Source organism: Sarcophilus harrisii, chromosome 3 (assembly GCF_902635505.1).
Source record: "Sarcophilus harrisii chromosome 3, mSarHar1.11, whole genome shotgun sequence".
Taxonomy (NCBI): Eukaryota; Metazoa; Chordata; class Mammalia; order Dasyuromorphia; family Dasyuridae; genus Sarcophilus; species Sarcophilus harrisii.
The window spans coordinates 343791555-343809359 of NC_045428.1; the positions used below are offsets into that span (position 1 = coordinate 343791555).

The 17805-nt window shown below is 30.0% G+C and overlaps 1 protein-coding gene across 4 annotated transcripts in view; it reads left to right on the top strand.

Moving 5' to 3' along the window:
• The window catches only part of SPOPL (speckle type BTB/POZ protein like), a 106286-nt gene that overhangs the window by 69422 nt on the left and 19059 nt on the right, over nucleotides 1-17805 (top strand). For 2 of the 4 annotated variants that reach the window (XM_031960029.1, XM_031960028.1), the window contains exons 2-7: nucleotides 3651-3786; nucleotides 4165-4286; nucleotides 4514-4665; nucleotides 10511-10638; nucleotides 16467-16644; nucleotides 16725-16780. In XM_031960029.1, coding sequence (XP_031815889.1) covers nucleotides 3703-3786; nucleotides 4165-4286; nucleotides 4514-4665; nucleotides 10511-10638; nucleotides 16467-16644; nucleotides 16725-16780 — 720 coding nt within the window. In that variant the 5' untranslated portion in view covers nucleotides 3651-3702. Of the gene's footprint in view, nucleotides 1-3650; nucleotides 3787-4164; nucleotides 4287-4513; nucleotides 4666-10510; nucleotides 10639-16466; nucleotides 16645-16724; nucleotides 16781-17805 lie in introns of those variants that run through there. The other 2 variants (XR_001120731.3, XM_003763832.4) reach the window with 1 other exon arrangement.

The window sequence follows — 17805 nt, forward strand, 5'->3', positions numbered from 1 at the left end:
TTCATTTAAAAATTTAAGAGGAAAGCAAAAAAAATTTTTTTTTAAACAACAGAGTGAATTTACAGTAATCTCAGAGAAAAAAAAAACTAAAGTGTAAATAAATGAACTAATATATAGGGAAGAAAATCCCAGTAAAATAATATACCTTACAAATCTATTTTATAGGTAGAATATTAAGCTTATAAGTTTTCAAATTTTGTTTTTCATTTATTTTGTTAATGCTATATATTTTAAATTGAATGTTCTGTTAACTTTTTTCTACTTTGTTGATACATGTTTCTCTTAAGGACTAATTTTTCTTCCTTGTTATTTTCTTTCACAAAGTTGTTAATTGTTTCCCTCTTTTTTTTTTTTTTTGTTTGATCCACGAATTATTGAGGCTATCTTTACTTATTCTCCACTTAAGCATCTATCTTTTGAACACTTTTAAAATTGGTAGTTCTGTTAATTGCTGGATACATAAATTTCTCTTTTTATTAACTTGTATATATATTTAATGTTTTTGTTCTTTGATCTCTGTGTTTTTGTAGGTGAACATTTTTCTTTACTATTCCCATTCTGCTATAAGAGCTAATAATTTCCAAAATCTAATAAATATAATGTTAGAATTTTCCATCTTTGGAGAATGTTATGATTTTCTACTATATTATATTACTGTCTTTTTGAAATTTCTTTTCCATTATGGATTTAGATATTATATCTTGGTGCATATATGATTGGTAATGATGGTTGTTCAGTGCCAAAGTGTAGGCATAATGTATTATTTTCTTAAATTTGTGAAAAAAAAATTTTTCCCCATCTGAAAACATGAAAGCAACTTGTGGTTTTTTTTTTTTCTTTTTTTTGGCAGTTCTTAGTTTTAACCTTTATTCTATATTCTATTTTTACCCTATGTGATTGTTTTAAAAATGTTTCTTATATTTTACAGACTTTAAAAAAAACCCAATCTTTTTGAGAAAACTTTACTTTTTAAAAATAAATTTTATTGATAGTGTTTTTTTTTTAACATCTAACAAATCTCCCAGCATTACCCCTCTCCCAGAGATTGATGCCATATAGTCCTCTCCCCCCCCAAAAAAAGGAAAAATAAAAGAAAGAAAAGGGGGGAAAACCCAGGAAAGTACAATAATACATGAGAAATGTCTGAATATGCATGATAATATCACAATTCTGGAGTGTCCATGTCTCCAAAGAAGTAGGTTTGAGGTGTCGGCTCATTTTTCATGTGACCCTTTTTGTTAACTGTAGATGTTGTTAAAAGTGTCTTTTTGAGTCTTGTTTGTTTGTTAACTTCATTCTCTTCTAGAATTTGTTTTTATAATTTCTTCTATTATCTAATAGGCAAATGATTCCTATATCTAAACCCTTCTTCTTCTTGATTGTGGTTCTTTTTGTGCTATTGATGACTGGTTGTCTCTGACCCAAAATTAAGAATTAGAGCTGGGAGGAATTTTAATTAATTAGCTAATTCAGTATTCTCACTTTATTGATAATAGAAGCCTAGAGATGTAAAATAATTTAATCAGAATTCTACAGGTAGTAAGTAATGAAGCAGAATTCCCATTCTAGAATTTAGGACTTTAATCTTTCCATTTCTTTTTGACTTGAGTTCTTACAGCCATTTAAAAATTTCTTCTGTTTCATCACCACCATTATATACAGATAGAGTCTATTAATAAGAACATCTTTGTAACCTGCTTTTTAAAAATTTGTTTCTGTAGCTATAATCTTGGTCAGACCCCATTCGCATATAATATTGCTAGAGTCTCTACTTCAGTCCTTAGTTCCAAGTTTTCATTAGGTGATTAATGAACCATTTGACATCAAGGTTCTGTTTTATTTATCAGCAACCTTTTTCCATTACAGTAGAAGATGTTATCATACTTAAATACTTTGGGATAATAAATTATCCTCATTAATCTTGTTATAATATAAAAAGGTATTTAGCCTTTCTCTTTTTTTCTCTCTTTTTTCCCCAAACAGCGATTTCCCTAAGGAGAAGGGAAGTAAAATCTTTGGTGCTTTCCCCTCTGGGAGTATTTTAATTCCCCATTATCCTTTTAATTGATGTTCAGCCTGGAGAGTATTTTACTTGTAAGGATTTTAGTAAAAAATGTTATGGTAAATGGAATCTTAGATGTGTTTTTTAAGTAATTTTGTTTTATAAGTTGATGGATAATAGCTATATACTCAGATAATAGCTATATACTCAGATATGATTTGGAGGCTATTTATTGCTTTTCATTATTCTTTACTCAACTAGCTTATTTCCTTAGTACATGTGGTTATTCTTACTAAACTGCTGATACTTTTAATTTTTTGTCTTAATTTTAGTGCTTAAGTCTTATTTGGAGTATGAATCAAAATTAAAAGAGATTCTCAGCTTCATTTGTAGGAACATAGTGTGTGGAATGGGATGCTAGACACCCTTTATCTAGATTGACTACTCAGAGGCCTCTTCAGATACAAACAGGAAGCATTTATTCAGTCCTTGCAAGGAGAGGTCTATGCATACCAATTGAGCAGCCCAGCATGGTGTGTGGTCCTGGGCGGGAAACAGGAAGTGAATTATATATCAAAAGACTTGGATTCATTGGATAGATTGAAAAGGAAGTAACCAATGACCAATGATCAGCAAGGTTGTCTACTTCCTGTGGGACATGTAACTTCCTGAATCTTACACTGAGGATCTGACCATTTCTGCCCTACAGCCCTCTGGGAATAGGGATCACGTGACTTCCTGAAACTTAGGCCTAAGGTCTGACCCGCTCCGTCTCATAGACTTTTTGAGAAATCTTCACCTGGTCCCATTCAGGAGTATCTCTTCACCTGAACTACCCCTTATAAAAATATAGCAATTTTAAAGACAAAAAAGAAACAAAAAAACCCAAAACAGTTAAGTGACTAATATATTAGAAAAAGTCTGAAAATGCATGTGCCTTACTTGTCAATGTGCCACATCTGCAAAGGGGAGTAGCAAGGTCTTATTTTACATATATATATATATATATATATATATATATATATATATATATATATATATAATCCTTGCTTGTTCTAAATATCCCATTCACTTTTGATTTTTCAGCATGTGCTTTTTCTTTCTGTTTACATTATTACAGTTGTATTTTTTCTTGTGTGCTTTTTTCACTATATCAGTTTATATAGATCTTTTCCATATTATTCTATATTTAACTCATTCTTCATTTCTTATAGCACAGTATTGATTACATTACATTAATGTATTGAAATTTGTGTAGCTAGAGACAGGATAAATAAAAAGAATGAATTAACACATATAGGACATTTAAGTTAAATAATAGATCATTATTGAGGCCCTCAAGGGGTTTTGTCAGAAGACAAAGCAGTGAATTCTAGGATGATTTCTGAGGGGAAGAGAAAGGTAAGCAATCAAAGCCCAGGTCATTCTAAGAGTTGATTACTTATAAGAATTGGGAATTTATTTAAAAAAAAAAAAGATTCCATTTACCATAACATTGTATATTGAAATCTATACAAGTAAAATATTCTCCATGCTGAAAATCGGTTAAAAGCATAATGGGCATCGGCTATATTTCCATTCTTTGCTCATTTGTTGTCTTAGTTAATAAACTTTTGAATAAGCTGACATAAACCTATTTTATTCACAGGTAAAGTACTGAAGTATAGATTACTGACCTGTTAATAAAAGCCTGTAATAAAATGGCAATGTCTAGGGTACCCACCCCACCTCCACCTGGAGAGATGACCTGTGGCCCTATAGCCGAAAGTTGGTGTTATACACAGGCAAGTACACTTTAATAAATATTTTAAGCTTTAAAATAATAATATAACTGACTTTTGAAAAGACCACTCTGAACATTTTCTAAATAGTTTGTAGAATTTTGCTAATTTTCTGGGGGAGAGGTAAAATGTATAGTGAGTTAGGAAATTTGGCAAGCCTATATGAAGTCCTTTCTCTTATCAACTATTTTAATTTCTATTCTATGTGGAGGTTGCAGAGAATGTATAGATATATATTGGTAGAAGGAGTTATTATGATCTCTCTATGACATGACAGATCTAAGGTCTTCTCCAACCCTCCCATCTTAAAAGCTCTGTAATGTTATATGAAACATGCAGGAAAAAACTTACAAATGTAATTTTTTTTTTTTAATCTTTTAGGTTAAAGTAGTAAAATTTTCCTACATGTGGACCATTAATAACTTCAGCTTTTGTAGAGAAGAAATGGGTGAAGTTTTAAAAAGTTCTACATTTTCATCAGGCCCAAATGATAAAATGAAATGGTAAGACTTTGTCATAAACTACTTTATTTTGCTAATTTTTATTTTCTAGTAGGCATCAGTAAGGAATTGAATACAGTTGATGTAAATCATCCATGGTACTGTGGAAAAATTAAAGGACTATGAATGACTTAGTAGAGATGTCATTTAAATGATATTTTCATTGTAGCTAACTTTAAAATAAACTTTTAAACTCTTACATTTCTCCATATGAACTTGTTTTATTTTAGGTGCCTGAGAGTAAATCCAAAGGGATTAGATGATGAAAGTAAAGACTACTTGTCCTTATATTTGCTTTTAGTCAGCTGCCCCAAAAGTGAAGTTCGAGCAAAATTCAAATTTTCCCTTCTAAATGCTAAAAGGGAAGAAACAAAAGCAATGGGTAAGTGATTTTTACAGAGAGTAACATAAGGAAATCCCTGTGTTAATTAAATTGAATCCCACTGTCACTCTTGTATTTTTCCTACTTCCCCTGACTTTATAGTCCCTTATCTTTTCCACCCTTTCTCAGCCCCACCAAAACAAAAAAACAAAAACAACAGGGTTTGGGGTTTTTTTCTTTTGGTTTTGTTTTGTTTATTTAAGATTAGGTTTAGGTGATAGCTTGATATGTTATCAACACACAATTTTTTTTGCTATTTGTAATGGGCTAATGCTTTAAAAGTACACATCACATGCTCACCTGCACATCTTTCTAAAATGTGAGACATAATAGGAATTCAAAGGCTTTCTAGTTCAACCTTTATCTAAAAATCTCTTCCATAGTATTTTCAGTAAAATGTCATTTTACTCTTGCCATGAGATCTCAAGTGAAGGGAGCCATTTACAGTTTTGCATAACTATCATTATAAGGTATTCCTTCCTTAGCCTGCCAGCTATGTAGTCTTTTCAAAAAAGATGGATCTCTACAATTTTTTAGTTGAGACCATACAAGCTCCTTATCACTTTTTTATCAAGATAAGCAGCTAAATGACATGGGATAAAGAGCAACAGTGGTCCTGAATTTAAATATGGCCATAGATACTTACTAGTTACTAGGCAAGTCACTTAATTCTGTTTACTTTAGTTCTTCAGCTGCAAAACAAAGATAGTAATAATGGCACCTACCTATTAATATTGTTGTGAAGATCAAATGAGATATTTATAAAGTACTTAGTGCACAGTGCCTGGCACAGATATGTTGGTATATAGATACTTATTTCCTTTCCATATCTCCTCTTAAGAAAATATTATGTAATTTTACCCAAAGTTTAATTTAAATTAATTGTCTCATAATATGCATATTCCAGTCTCTTTGCTTCTTTGAAAATCAAAATATCTTTTGCCCATTTCTACTACCTCTCTCATTTTCCTCTATCTTTAAGATATTATTGATGCCCCAAATCATCATAGATAGACATTTTGTTATCCTGGGATGTAGTTTGTTTGGGTTTGGTGACTTGAACTTATAACTTATTTACATTATTTGCATATCTTGTGTTTTACATTCCTTTAGCTACTCCCAATCTTTCTAGTTCAAATATCATTGTCTTTGGAAAGGGGAACAACAGAAGCAAAATGAGTATTGAATAGTTTCTCTTTTTTTGTCCATTATTATAGTCTTTTATATCTTAAAATTTTTGTTTGGATAGTGCTCATCTCCTGAAGAGTTACTATTAGGCATAGATTTCCTTATTGTTTCATTCTGACTACTGTAAATAACTGAATTACCTGGAAACGTAAAGCAAATCATTTACCCAAGAGACAAATAAATGACTCAAATAGTTTGTTGTCCGGTTTTTTTGTTTTTGTTTTTTTTTTTTTTTATCATCAGTTGTTTGAGTAAACAGTTAAACTAGAAAGATTTGGATATTTTTTGTTATTTTCTCTCTTCTTCTAGGCATTTATTCTGTCTTATTACTAAAACAGGATTACTATAGCAACACCTGTAATACTGAAGCCCATAATTTCATAAAGATAGGTGAGAAGTGCATTGCATATGAAGTAATTAAAAAAAAAAACTTTATGTAGTGTATAAGTGTAATAGACTTAATAGTGTAATACAGTTTATTTTTGTACTTAATATATTCATTATTTTCAGGATTAATCCTGAAATTTACAATCACTTAATTGGAGTACCTTCCAAACCTAAACGTTATATTTTTCTTAAATATTTCTTTACATGAAAAGCTCATTTTTGTATATGTAACAGTAGACCATAAAAATAATATTGCTAGTTTCCTGTTTTTCACATTATATTTAATATTTTAAATTTGGTCATGTAAGAATGTTATTTAATTGTTTATATGTCAAGTGGGGAAATACAAATAGAAAAATTCTTCCCATTGTCAAAGAGTTTACATATTAAACTATTTAAGCTTGAATTCTGTTATAATTTATCCATTTTATTATCTCATGCTGAATGTTGAAAAATTTTCTAAAGAATATTTTTCTTGTAAAAAAACTCACACCCAATGGATTTTGTTGTATCATTTCTCTAATTCTCTCTGACTGAAGATCAGTACCCATCCTATGTGACAATCACTCATGTCCTCTTGAACTTTGCTGCAAAAGGTTCATCAAACAGTGGCTTTCTCATTTTCTCCTGACAGATTAAAGTTATTGGTGTGGTGCTTGGGTTGTTGACCTGCCAGTTTGTCCTTACCATTTGACTAATCTTCTGTTCTGTTATATAGTTCCTTAATATTGTATTTCATTCTGGTTTTTCAGAGTTACTCCTTAAATATATTACTACTTTCTCATTCCGACCATATGCCTTTCTACTAGCCTCTATGTGACACCCATCTGCAGTTCTTCATAGACATTGACCTTTTCATTGCCTCTTAATATATCATTGCTATATAGGAGGGCTGACAATATGTTTGTATTGAAAAGATGGGTTTATTTAAACTTTTACAGGAAACTTGTTGTTAGCAAGATGGTCTTAATAATTCTCTAAAAGCAATTCTGTATGCTCTCATCCAGTATATTGGAGGGAATATTGGACCCAGAATCAATAAGACCTGAATTCATTCATATCTTTTGTGAGTTTATTAGAGGGTTTTTCAGTAGGGTTGTTTTTGTCAATAACATATTTCAAGGAATTCTAATGAATCTTGTATGAATAGGAGACATCTTATTATAAAGATGATGTTTTGGTCCACAAAGTCAAATCTTTTTTATAATCAACAAATGGTAAGCATGATATTTGTATTCTTTGTATCTTTCTCATCATTTACAAGAGATGGTAAAGATAAGGCCTGTTATTGAATCATGTTTTCAAAAGCTTTATTGTTTCTTATTTAATGCCCTCATTGAAAGATACTGTCAATTCTTATATAGCCAACTTTCATCAAGATTTTCTTTACATGATAGAATAGGTATATATAGGTCAGAAGTTAATGAAATTCTCTCATTGATTTTTTTTTTGGGGGGGGCAGAAGGAGAGATATTAACAAGTTTTAAGAATTTTTCAACCCTCAATTATCTTCCCTTTTGTTCTTTGGTATAACGATTGTATAATCTTCCAGATAGATCTTCTCTATGTATTATTGCCATAGGGATTGTATGTTAGGGTCTAAGTTTGATATTTCCACTATTCGTAAAGGAGAAATGAAGTGCTGCAGTGTTCTTTCCCCCTTCCCCCGATTTTGTGGGTGTGTGTTGATAATCTTTTATACTAGAGTGCCCTTGTAATGACTTTGTCTATTTGGATATTGTGCCATATTTTATTTAAACTGGTTTTATTTACTACTTCTCTCTATTTTATGAGACAATATTCTTTGTAACTGTCCATTTTCCTTTTTCATTATATTTTATAGATGAACTCATGTTTAGATCTGGTATTGCCTTTTGCAGCCATTTTTCTCCATTTGATGAGAAAATTAGATTTTGTTCACTTAGGTGGGGTTTTTTTTAAAGCAGTTACCCTATGAGCATTGATATATATTGGTTTAATATCTTGATTAAATTGTTATAAATGGTGTCAATGTAATTTCTGTTGTCCCTTATTTTTCATTTTTAGGAGCTTAAATAATTCTGGATTAAATTTTCTTAGTTGCATACTATGTCTTTTCCTTATTTCCTTTTTATAAATTCTGATCTTCAGTCTGTTGAATTGATGGTTCACTATGCCTAGGTAATCAGATGTAAGATAACTCCTAAGTGTTCTGTCTGTTAAAAAGTATTTGGTTTCATTCTTTGTTCCTACTTCATGACTTTTTGAGAAAGTGTTCATTGTATGAAGCTATTTAAGTTTTTTAGTAAAATTCAAATTTTTTTTCTTTTATTTCTTTCTTTTAAATTACATTTTGCCACTTATTATTCCCCATCCCAATTTTTCCCCACCTTTTTTCACTAAGTATTAGAAAGTATGTTGATTTGACTTTAAGGAATACTTCATAGAGTAATAGGACCACCTTAGCCATAATAACTAATGTTTATTTTTTTTAAAGCTGTAGTTATTTTCATGAAAGTTTTTTTTGTTGTTGTTGTTGTTTTTTGGGGGGGGGTGGCTAATGCTTAATTAGCATTAGTCTTTCATTTTTATTTTCCCCAGTTACATGTAAAAATATTTAAAAGTAACATTTCTTCATAAATCATGTTTGGAGAGAAATCAGAACAAAAAGAAAAAACCATGAGGGGAAAAAAAAACTGAAGAAAAAGGGGGGAAAATGTGAAACATAGTATGTGTTGATTTATATTCAGTCTCCATGGTTGTCTTTAGTTGTGATGGCATTTTCTATCTAAAATTTATTGGGATTGCCTTGGAATCACTGAACCACTGAGAACCAAATCTATCATAGTCGATCATTGCATAATATTACTATTACTGTGTACAGTGTATTCCTGGTTCTGCTTGTTTTGCTCAGCATTAGTTCATGTATATCTTTACAGGCCTTTCTAAAATCAGCTTGTTCATAATTTTTTATAGAATAATAATATTTCATTACTTTCATATACCATAAGTTATTCAGCCATTCCCCAATTGATGGTCATTTATTAATTTTCCAATTCTTTGCCACACAAAAAGAGTTGTTACAAACATTTTTGTAGCTGTGGGTTCTTTACCCTCTTAGGATTTCTTTGGGATACTGACCCAGTAGTGTCATTTCTGATTCAAAAGGTATGCACAATTTTATAATCCTTTGGACATTTACTATTAGCCTTGAAATAAACTGTAAGCGAATGTTTCAAGAAGTAGTATATCTTGTAACTTTTGTGTGTTTGTAATAAACCTCTGCCAACTCCTTTGCTCCTTGATTTTTCCATTTACCTGCAATTTTCTTCTATTTTTGGTATAAAAGTAGAATGTCAGTTTTACTTGGTTTACTCTTTTATTAAATAAGGATCTCAGATTTGGAATGCCAACCATAAAATTAAAGTTTGTTGATGGTTTAAAAGTACTTAGCATTCTTGGCTCCCGCCTTTCTTACTGTCATTACTTAGAAGGTGACCATGCAAGAGCAGAGATCATTTTTTTATTTAGAATTAGTTTCATGAACTGTCATGCCAAAAACATTTCATCATCAGATAGCTAGTCTGACTATATTATACTTCATAATTCATAATTAATCACTCTGATCTTCAGAAAACAGACACCTATTCCCAGAGCCATATCTAATACATACTTTACAAATTTTGTATGATATCTAAAATAGCAATATCAATAAATTTTATTTTGGGCTAAGATTCAGGAAATTGAAAGGTAAATGATGAAGATGCTTCAGCTTTGTGGGACTGGCCAACGTTCATAACATTTGATGGGATCCCAATGCTTGAAATTCTAGAAATTTGTGAGGTAATGGTATAATAGAAATTGCAGAAAAAACATTACTCTATTATGTGTTTCTGAGTAGTGTTAAATACTGATAAACATATGCTGATATGTTATTATTTTATGTTTTTATCCTATATAGTGTTAAATTTGTTCTTTGTAGTCTCATACTTTATTTCATTCTTTTTGCTCAACACAGTCTGTTTATGATGGAAACCAAAGAGTCCTCTGGATTTGATATGCATATATATATATACATATGTGCATGTGCATATACACAGAGCAAGCAAAAATCACAATTTAGATGCATTTGTCCTTTTTGACAATTTTAAAGAATTGACCTACATAACTTTGAAATTTTCAATATGATTGTCCTGTAGTTATATTTATAGATTTCATGTAGCCACATTATCATTAAGAATAACTTTGCTTGTGAAGCCTGAATTTTTTTTTTTATTCCTTTCTCCACTAGAAAGCCAAAGAGCATATCGATTTGTACAAGGGAAGGACTGGGGATTTAAAAAATTCATTAGGAGAGATTTTTTGCTTGATGAAGCTAATGGTCTTTTACCAGATGACAAACTTACATTGTTTTGTGAGGTAGGTACATTTTTCATTTTCACGAAATTGTGACTGAATTTTGTAATTTACCAAAAAAAAAAAAAAAAATGAAAGTTACAAACTGATGTTGAAATATTAATACTGTAAAAATGCAGTTGATGCAGTTGATTTATTTGTAAATGAGCACCCAGAGAAAATTGAAATAAGTTTTATCTGTCATTGTCTTCTTTTTGAGTAAACCTTGTTTTACATAGTATCTTCTGTTGTATTTCCTATGGATTTTTAATATTAGTTGTTAGTATTTATGGTAATTTTTAGAATTCCAACCCTGTGAAGTAGGTAGTACAAGTATTCACATTTCAAGAGATTTGAAGTTTAGGGATTACACGACTATATTGCACTTGTACAGTTAGTATGATGTTGATTACATGCATTGTTTTTTATATATTTATATCAAAAAAGTTAAAAAGAATTTTTGGAGTATAATGTAATAATTTAGAAAAGTGTCTAACTTGAGAATGTTTAAACAACTTATCACAAAAATATTAGGTGTTTGTCTTGAGGGAATTTTAGAGCTCAAGTACCCAGTTCTGTAACTAGTATCACAATATGAATGTGTCAACTGACCAAAAAAACTTCCTAATTTTACTTTTAAATAATTTTTCATCCTACTATCTCCTTTCTTTGCCTTATTTATATATAGACACCCTATACAGGTTTGTATTATGAGGTATTCTTAAATTATAGTTTTTCAAGTGATATGTACATGAAGTCGTAAAAAACTAGAAAAATAGCACTACTGCCAGTATTTAAACTTATATTTTACATTTCTTTCAGTTTGGAACATTCATTTGTTATTCTGTAGGCTTGGTGTTGCTTAGTTAATTACTTTTTATATTTTTGAAACAATTGATTTCTTTCCCCGTATTAGAAGGTTCTTGTCAGAGAAGTTGAGTGAAATACTTAACTTTCTTACTAAAATGTTTGTAACTTTAAAAAAAGTTGTGTTAAAAATTTAATCAGCAAATTAGGGGGTGATCTAGTATGTTCAGTATTATATACTAACAAGTTATAATTTTTGTGGACCAATTAATTTTTTAGAAGACTCATAGATGCTAACAATAAATTATCTTAAATCTGTATTTTTAACATATGTAAAATTTTGTTCCCAAGATTACAACATAATTAAATGTCATTATGTTGTATCAGAGGAATAATTGAAATGTGCCTCCTGAGAATACATAGTACAAATATAGTGCATCTTATTTTCACTTAGACAAGTTAAATTAACTGTATGATGAATTTGTTATGAATACAATTATTTGGTTGATAAAGCAAATATAACAAGTGTCTTGTGGTTCTTCAGGGCTCATCACGGGATCATTCTTAAGTTTAATTTAATTTCACATAATTTGAGCATTTGCTGCTTGTGGCTATTATTCAATTAATATAAAAGGGTTTTTTAAAGTATTTTAAGCATTCTTAATATAGTATATTCTAACTTATGCTTTAGTTATGTTGAATTGTTTAAGTTAATATATTAAGAAATATTTTTATAACTTGTTTTCTATAAAATTTATTAGTTAATTTTATGAATTAAAATGCATTTCTAAACATTTTGGAATACTTGAAAATCCAGAAATTCAGAATTAAGGCTGTAATTAAATTTTAAATAATTTTTTAAACTATATCTTTTGGGGGTGAAAGTTTTCTTTCTGTAAAATATTAGCCCTTTCCTAAAAGACCCACTTTCATGTCAATTTACATTGATTTATATATTGACAACAATTAGATTCAGCTTTTTTGAGTCCTCAAAAACAACATTCTTTAATTGTTTTGTACATGTGTAGATAGGATGTCCCTGAAGTAGTTATAGCATTATATTAGTTTTAGATAAGGTAAAGAAAAGTATATATAAACAATTTTTAATACCCTCCTCCCAAAACATATCCTCATCTTTTATCTAGCCCAGTCTCACTGATGCGACTTCCTTCCACAGCATCATCAGCACTGCTTGCAGAAGAGGAGGAAGCGTTGCACAGAGCCAACATAAGAGAACTGCCTCCTCCCCCTCCCCTGCAAGTGGTGCTGTAGGCAGGTAAGGCAGTTTGGTGCTATTCTCTTTGTATAAATCATAACCTGGCCTGCAAATTACATATTTCACTGTAGTGACCAGGAAGAAAACACGGGCAAGTTGATTTTTTTTTTTTTTTTTTAAGTATGAATGGCAATATGAAATTATTTTGGAAAAAGTATTTGAGGAAGCAGTAGGAGCAGTATTATCTTAAATGATTGGCTTATGAGTTAAAGATTGGCTTAACCAATCTTCCACCACATACATCGCACTCTGAAGCCCAACATATTTGCAAATTCTCCTAGGATTCCAGTAACATTTAGATTGGCCCTAGCCTGGTATGTGGCACTAAATTGACAAGAGCCAGATAAAGAAGAGGACATCTTGGAGAAAACGGACCTTAAACAACATGAAGTGATATACCATGTAGCCCTGAATTTTTAGCTTAGTTAGTATTCCCCCCTAAAAGCTGGGTTGGTTTTGAGGATTTACTTCTTATCTCCCAGATGTGAGTGGCATTAAGTCCCAAAAGCTTAAATTTTTTAAGGAATTGCAAGATTGACCCAGATTTACTCAACAGATGGCTGACATAAGGCCAACTTACACCTAGAGAAGAATAGACTGTCTTTCTGCTCTCCTTTAGATTATATTTTGTGGGTCTGGCTCAAAAAGTGAACCATCTCTTATATCTGAGGAAAGGAGTGGTGAGTTTTTATGATTATATTTACCTTTTTTAGATATGACATGTTTACCTCAAAATTTCACCTTATCAGCCTTATTTCTGAATTTCTGATTCTGAGTTTAAATCAGAAACATTTGCAATTATGTTTATGTACTCTCATTATTTTAAATAAAGTTAAATGGTTTAATTTTGTCACTTTCCTGTTGTGACCATAACTACTAACTTTAGCTGCCTATAAACTTTAGCTAAATTATTTTGTCACCACATTTACAAAATATTACCCAAATTATTTTGTAATAAAGAAAGTTGGTTAAAATTCTTGGTAGCCATATTGCTGCAATAAACTTATTCATGCTCTAGAATATTTTAAATTATGGCAGAATAGTATGTTTCATTCATGATTATGATTCTTCTTTATTTTTGATTGTTTCCCAAGGACATTCAAATCATTTTCTTCTACCACTTTTTCCCCTACTCTTTATTCTGAGTACGCACTTAAACTTGAATGTAGGCAGAAGTTAAGCAACCTAAGAAGTCTTCACTCTTAGGCTAACTTTAATTTAATAATTGTCATCAAAATCATAACCATTTAAAAATAGTATTAGTTTTTTTAAAATAGTTACCTCTGAAAATTACATAGTTCCCATCTATGCCCTTAATTAGAATTGTAATCTCTTTGAGTATGATTCTTTTATTCATACTGTTGTAGACTAATAAAAACTCCTGCATTTATTTGACTGTATGAAAAGATAAAGGAGAAAGATGGAAAAAAATTAATATAAAGTTGGATTATAAAAATCATTGGCAAATAGATGCCAGTGAGACGTGAATGATTAGCATTATATAGTCAAATGGAATCAGAAACCATAATAAACATTCTTTTTTAAAAATTAAGCCTTCTTAATCTTGAGGTAAGTCAAAAATAAAATGGCTTTATGATCAATCTAGACAAAGCTTCTTGGAAAAAGATCAATGATAGAGAAATTTGGTGTTTAATGGGACAGAAGAATTCTGGTCTATGGAATTATGAGATATAACACAATATGTTGAATTCAGTCACAGAATTGTTTCTATAGTTATTATGTGATTTTCATTTGCTTATTTTTGCAAGTTGCTTTCTTAACCATAAGTAAAATATATATTATCCTGAAAATATTTCTTAGACTCTATATACAGCGAATCTAGTCTGGTAGAAACAACATTGGAAATTGAGACTAATAATATTGTAACCTGGGCAAATAATAATAACTCACCTTTGAATATTACTGTAAGTTTTGCAAAGTGTTTTTCAAACTCCAAGAAGCCTGTGAGATATATCTTGGGTTTATATTATCCTCATTTTATAAACAAACTGAAGTTTAGGGAGTTACTAAAGTCATCTTATTGGACAGCATATCTCTATATGCTCAATACCATGCAATCTTATAACCATTTACATTCTTTAGTCTTTAGTTTCTTTACTTATGAGATTAGGATTGCATTAGATCTCTAAAATTCTTTACATCTCTGAAGTCTTAATAGTATCTTAAAATCCTCTATTTATGTATTTTTCCATGGATGAAGAGAATTAGCACTAGAGAGAGACCTTGCTTAAATATATAGTTCATTCTCCTTGTTTTGTAGATGAGGAGATTGAGACCAGTGGAGGCAAAGTGACTTATCTAAAGTCAATTGAGCTGCTTATTGATGTGGCTGGAACTTGACAGAAGTCCAGTTCTTCTTAAAGCCCTACTCTATTGGAAAAATTAAAAAACAAAACAAAACAGATTTTCTATTTTTCTTAGAGAAAATAGAGTTGCATTAAAATTTTTCATCTGCTTATTTTGTTAAGTAGTATAAATTTTTTTTTTTAAGTTTCTTTTGTTTCCAAGGCCTGAAAAATCTGTTATATAGAGAACTATGATAACCTTCTCCATGCTTAGTTGGATTCTTTCTTAGACAAGAGGCTGTTGGTTTTTCCAGTTTAATAGAATCTAGAATAGTTTGTACTTTGCTGGGACATTCTAGTATTCTGGATCATCATTTGAAACTTAAATCCACAAATTTTATTAAGTATAGGGTTTTATATCAGGTTAGGATATAGCCACAAAATTACAAAATTTGAATGTCTGTATTCAAACCTTTGTATCCAAGGCTATATTAAAAAAAAAAAAAAGTTACTTAAAAAAAAGTGCTGACAAATTTAATTTACCAATTTCGAAAGTAACTCTTCTATATAAATAAAGTAATATATGTAAAAATTCTTAGTAAAATTTAAAATATTATATGTCAGCTATGTATTTTATACATTTTTGTTAGCCATATGTAGCTATTCTCTCGATAAATGTTGCTTATATATGTTACTTATATGTATATGTATTTAATGTATAAAGCCTACCTAATACACTATACAAAAATGATTAACTCATACTTGAACTTAATTATTGCAGAATTTTAATTTAATTTTTAAAATTTTTATTTTTAACAAATTTATATTTTATTTAAATTTTAAAATAAAATTTTAAATTTAATTAAATTTTAATTTAATTCTTTTCAGTAAATAATATTGCTTTGAGGGATGTAATTTACATATCAAATTAATGGGTATTCTGATGAACGAAAAGTTTTAAAATCTTTTTCTTTATATTATCACATAGTATTGTGTCATAATCAAACTGAACTTTTCTGTATAACTTAAACTGTCTTGTGGATACCAATATATGGTTTCTTAAGACAATAGTTAAGGAAATTAGATGATTTTAATATTTGACACAGAAGTTTGGAATTTAATTGAATGTTCATTTCTTTCTTGAATTATTCTTTTGTCTTTTCTGTTATTTATCCTATATAGAAATGTGTCTTTGTGAACTTTGTTGTTTTTACTACTTTATTCCTCGGACATTTGTTAAGTGCTCAATAATTACCATATACTGTGTTAAATTTTACTACTTGTAACTAAAAACTTAGTTATGACTGTGCTTAGAAGATAAATAGTTGTTATAGAAAGATAAAAGAAATTCCATAAATATTTTAAAGACATGAATTGTAAGTGTTGGTATTATAGCTAATGATCATTAATACTTAATTGTGATAGTGTTTGTCTTGGTGTGATTTTTTTTTTTTTTTTTGCAGGTAAGCGTGGTCCAAGATTCAGTAAATATATCAGGACAGACTAATACAAATACTTTAAAAGTACCTGAATGTCGACTTGCAGAAGATTTAGGGAATCTCTGGGAAACCACGAGATTTACTGATTGCAGTTTTTTTGTAAGAGGACAAGAATTCAAAGCTCATAAATCTGTTCTTGCAGGTATTTTCTGCTTTTGTATCAAAATGGGTTTATTTTTATTTTCTAGACATGAACGCTAAACAATTAATTTTTTGTTACAGCTCGCTCCCTCGTTTTTAATGCAATGTTTGAACATGAAATGGAAGAGAGCAAAAAGGTAAATAAAGGCTTACAGCTTTTTATAAGTTATTTTTAACGTTTTTTTAAAAGTATGTGCATGTTTGAAAAGGGAGAATCCTTTAAATCGTTTTAAATGAAACCAGGATGATCTCAAAAATATTTATTAAAAAAAATTCTAACCCCACTTGACAAATTTGTCTAATTTACCAATTTCCAAAGTAACTCTTCTATATAAATAATAATTTATGTAAAAATTCTTGGTAAAACTTAAAATACTATATAAATGTCAGCTGTATTTGTTAAGCAATTTTGTTAACCATATGTATCTATTCTCTTGAGAAGTTCCTGCATATCAAATATTACTCCCAAAAGATACTGTAGATACATAGTTGGAGACCATCCTCAATAAATTTTGATGGTAACTTATGTAAAGCATTTTGTAAGCTTTTAAACACCACATAAAAATGATGGTAATGATGATTCCAGTCATTCTTGTGTTTTCTCCAAGGTTTCAGCATAAAGGTAACTATGAGGTGGGGGAGGAGGGGAGTATTCTCGCCCAAATGCTTTGTTAATTGGCAAAAAGAAATCTGTGGAAACAAAGTCCTGAATTAGGCCTTTGAGACTCAGGGGAAATCTGCATGGGTTTCTCAGACCATGATTATTTTTATTTTATTCTATTTTTTTTTTTTATTTTAAGATGATAGCTTTTTATATTTCAAAATATATACAAAGATACTTTTCAACATTCACCCTTGAAAAACCATATGTTCCAAATTTTTCTCCCTCCCTCCCTCCTCCCAGACAGCAAACAATCCAATATATGTTAAACATGTGCAATTCCTCTATGCATATTTCCACATTTTATCTACTGCACAAGAAAAATCAGATCAAAAAGGGGGGGAAAAGCAAGCAAACAACAAAAAAGATAAAAATACTATGTTGTCATCTACATTTAGTCCCCACAGTCCTCTTTCTGGATGCAGATAGCTCTCACTATCAGAAGTCTATTGGAATTGGCCTGAATCACCTCACTGTTGAAAAGAGTCATATCCATTAATG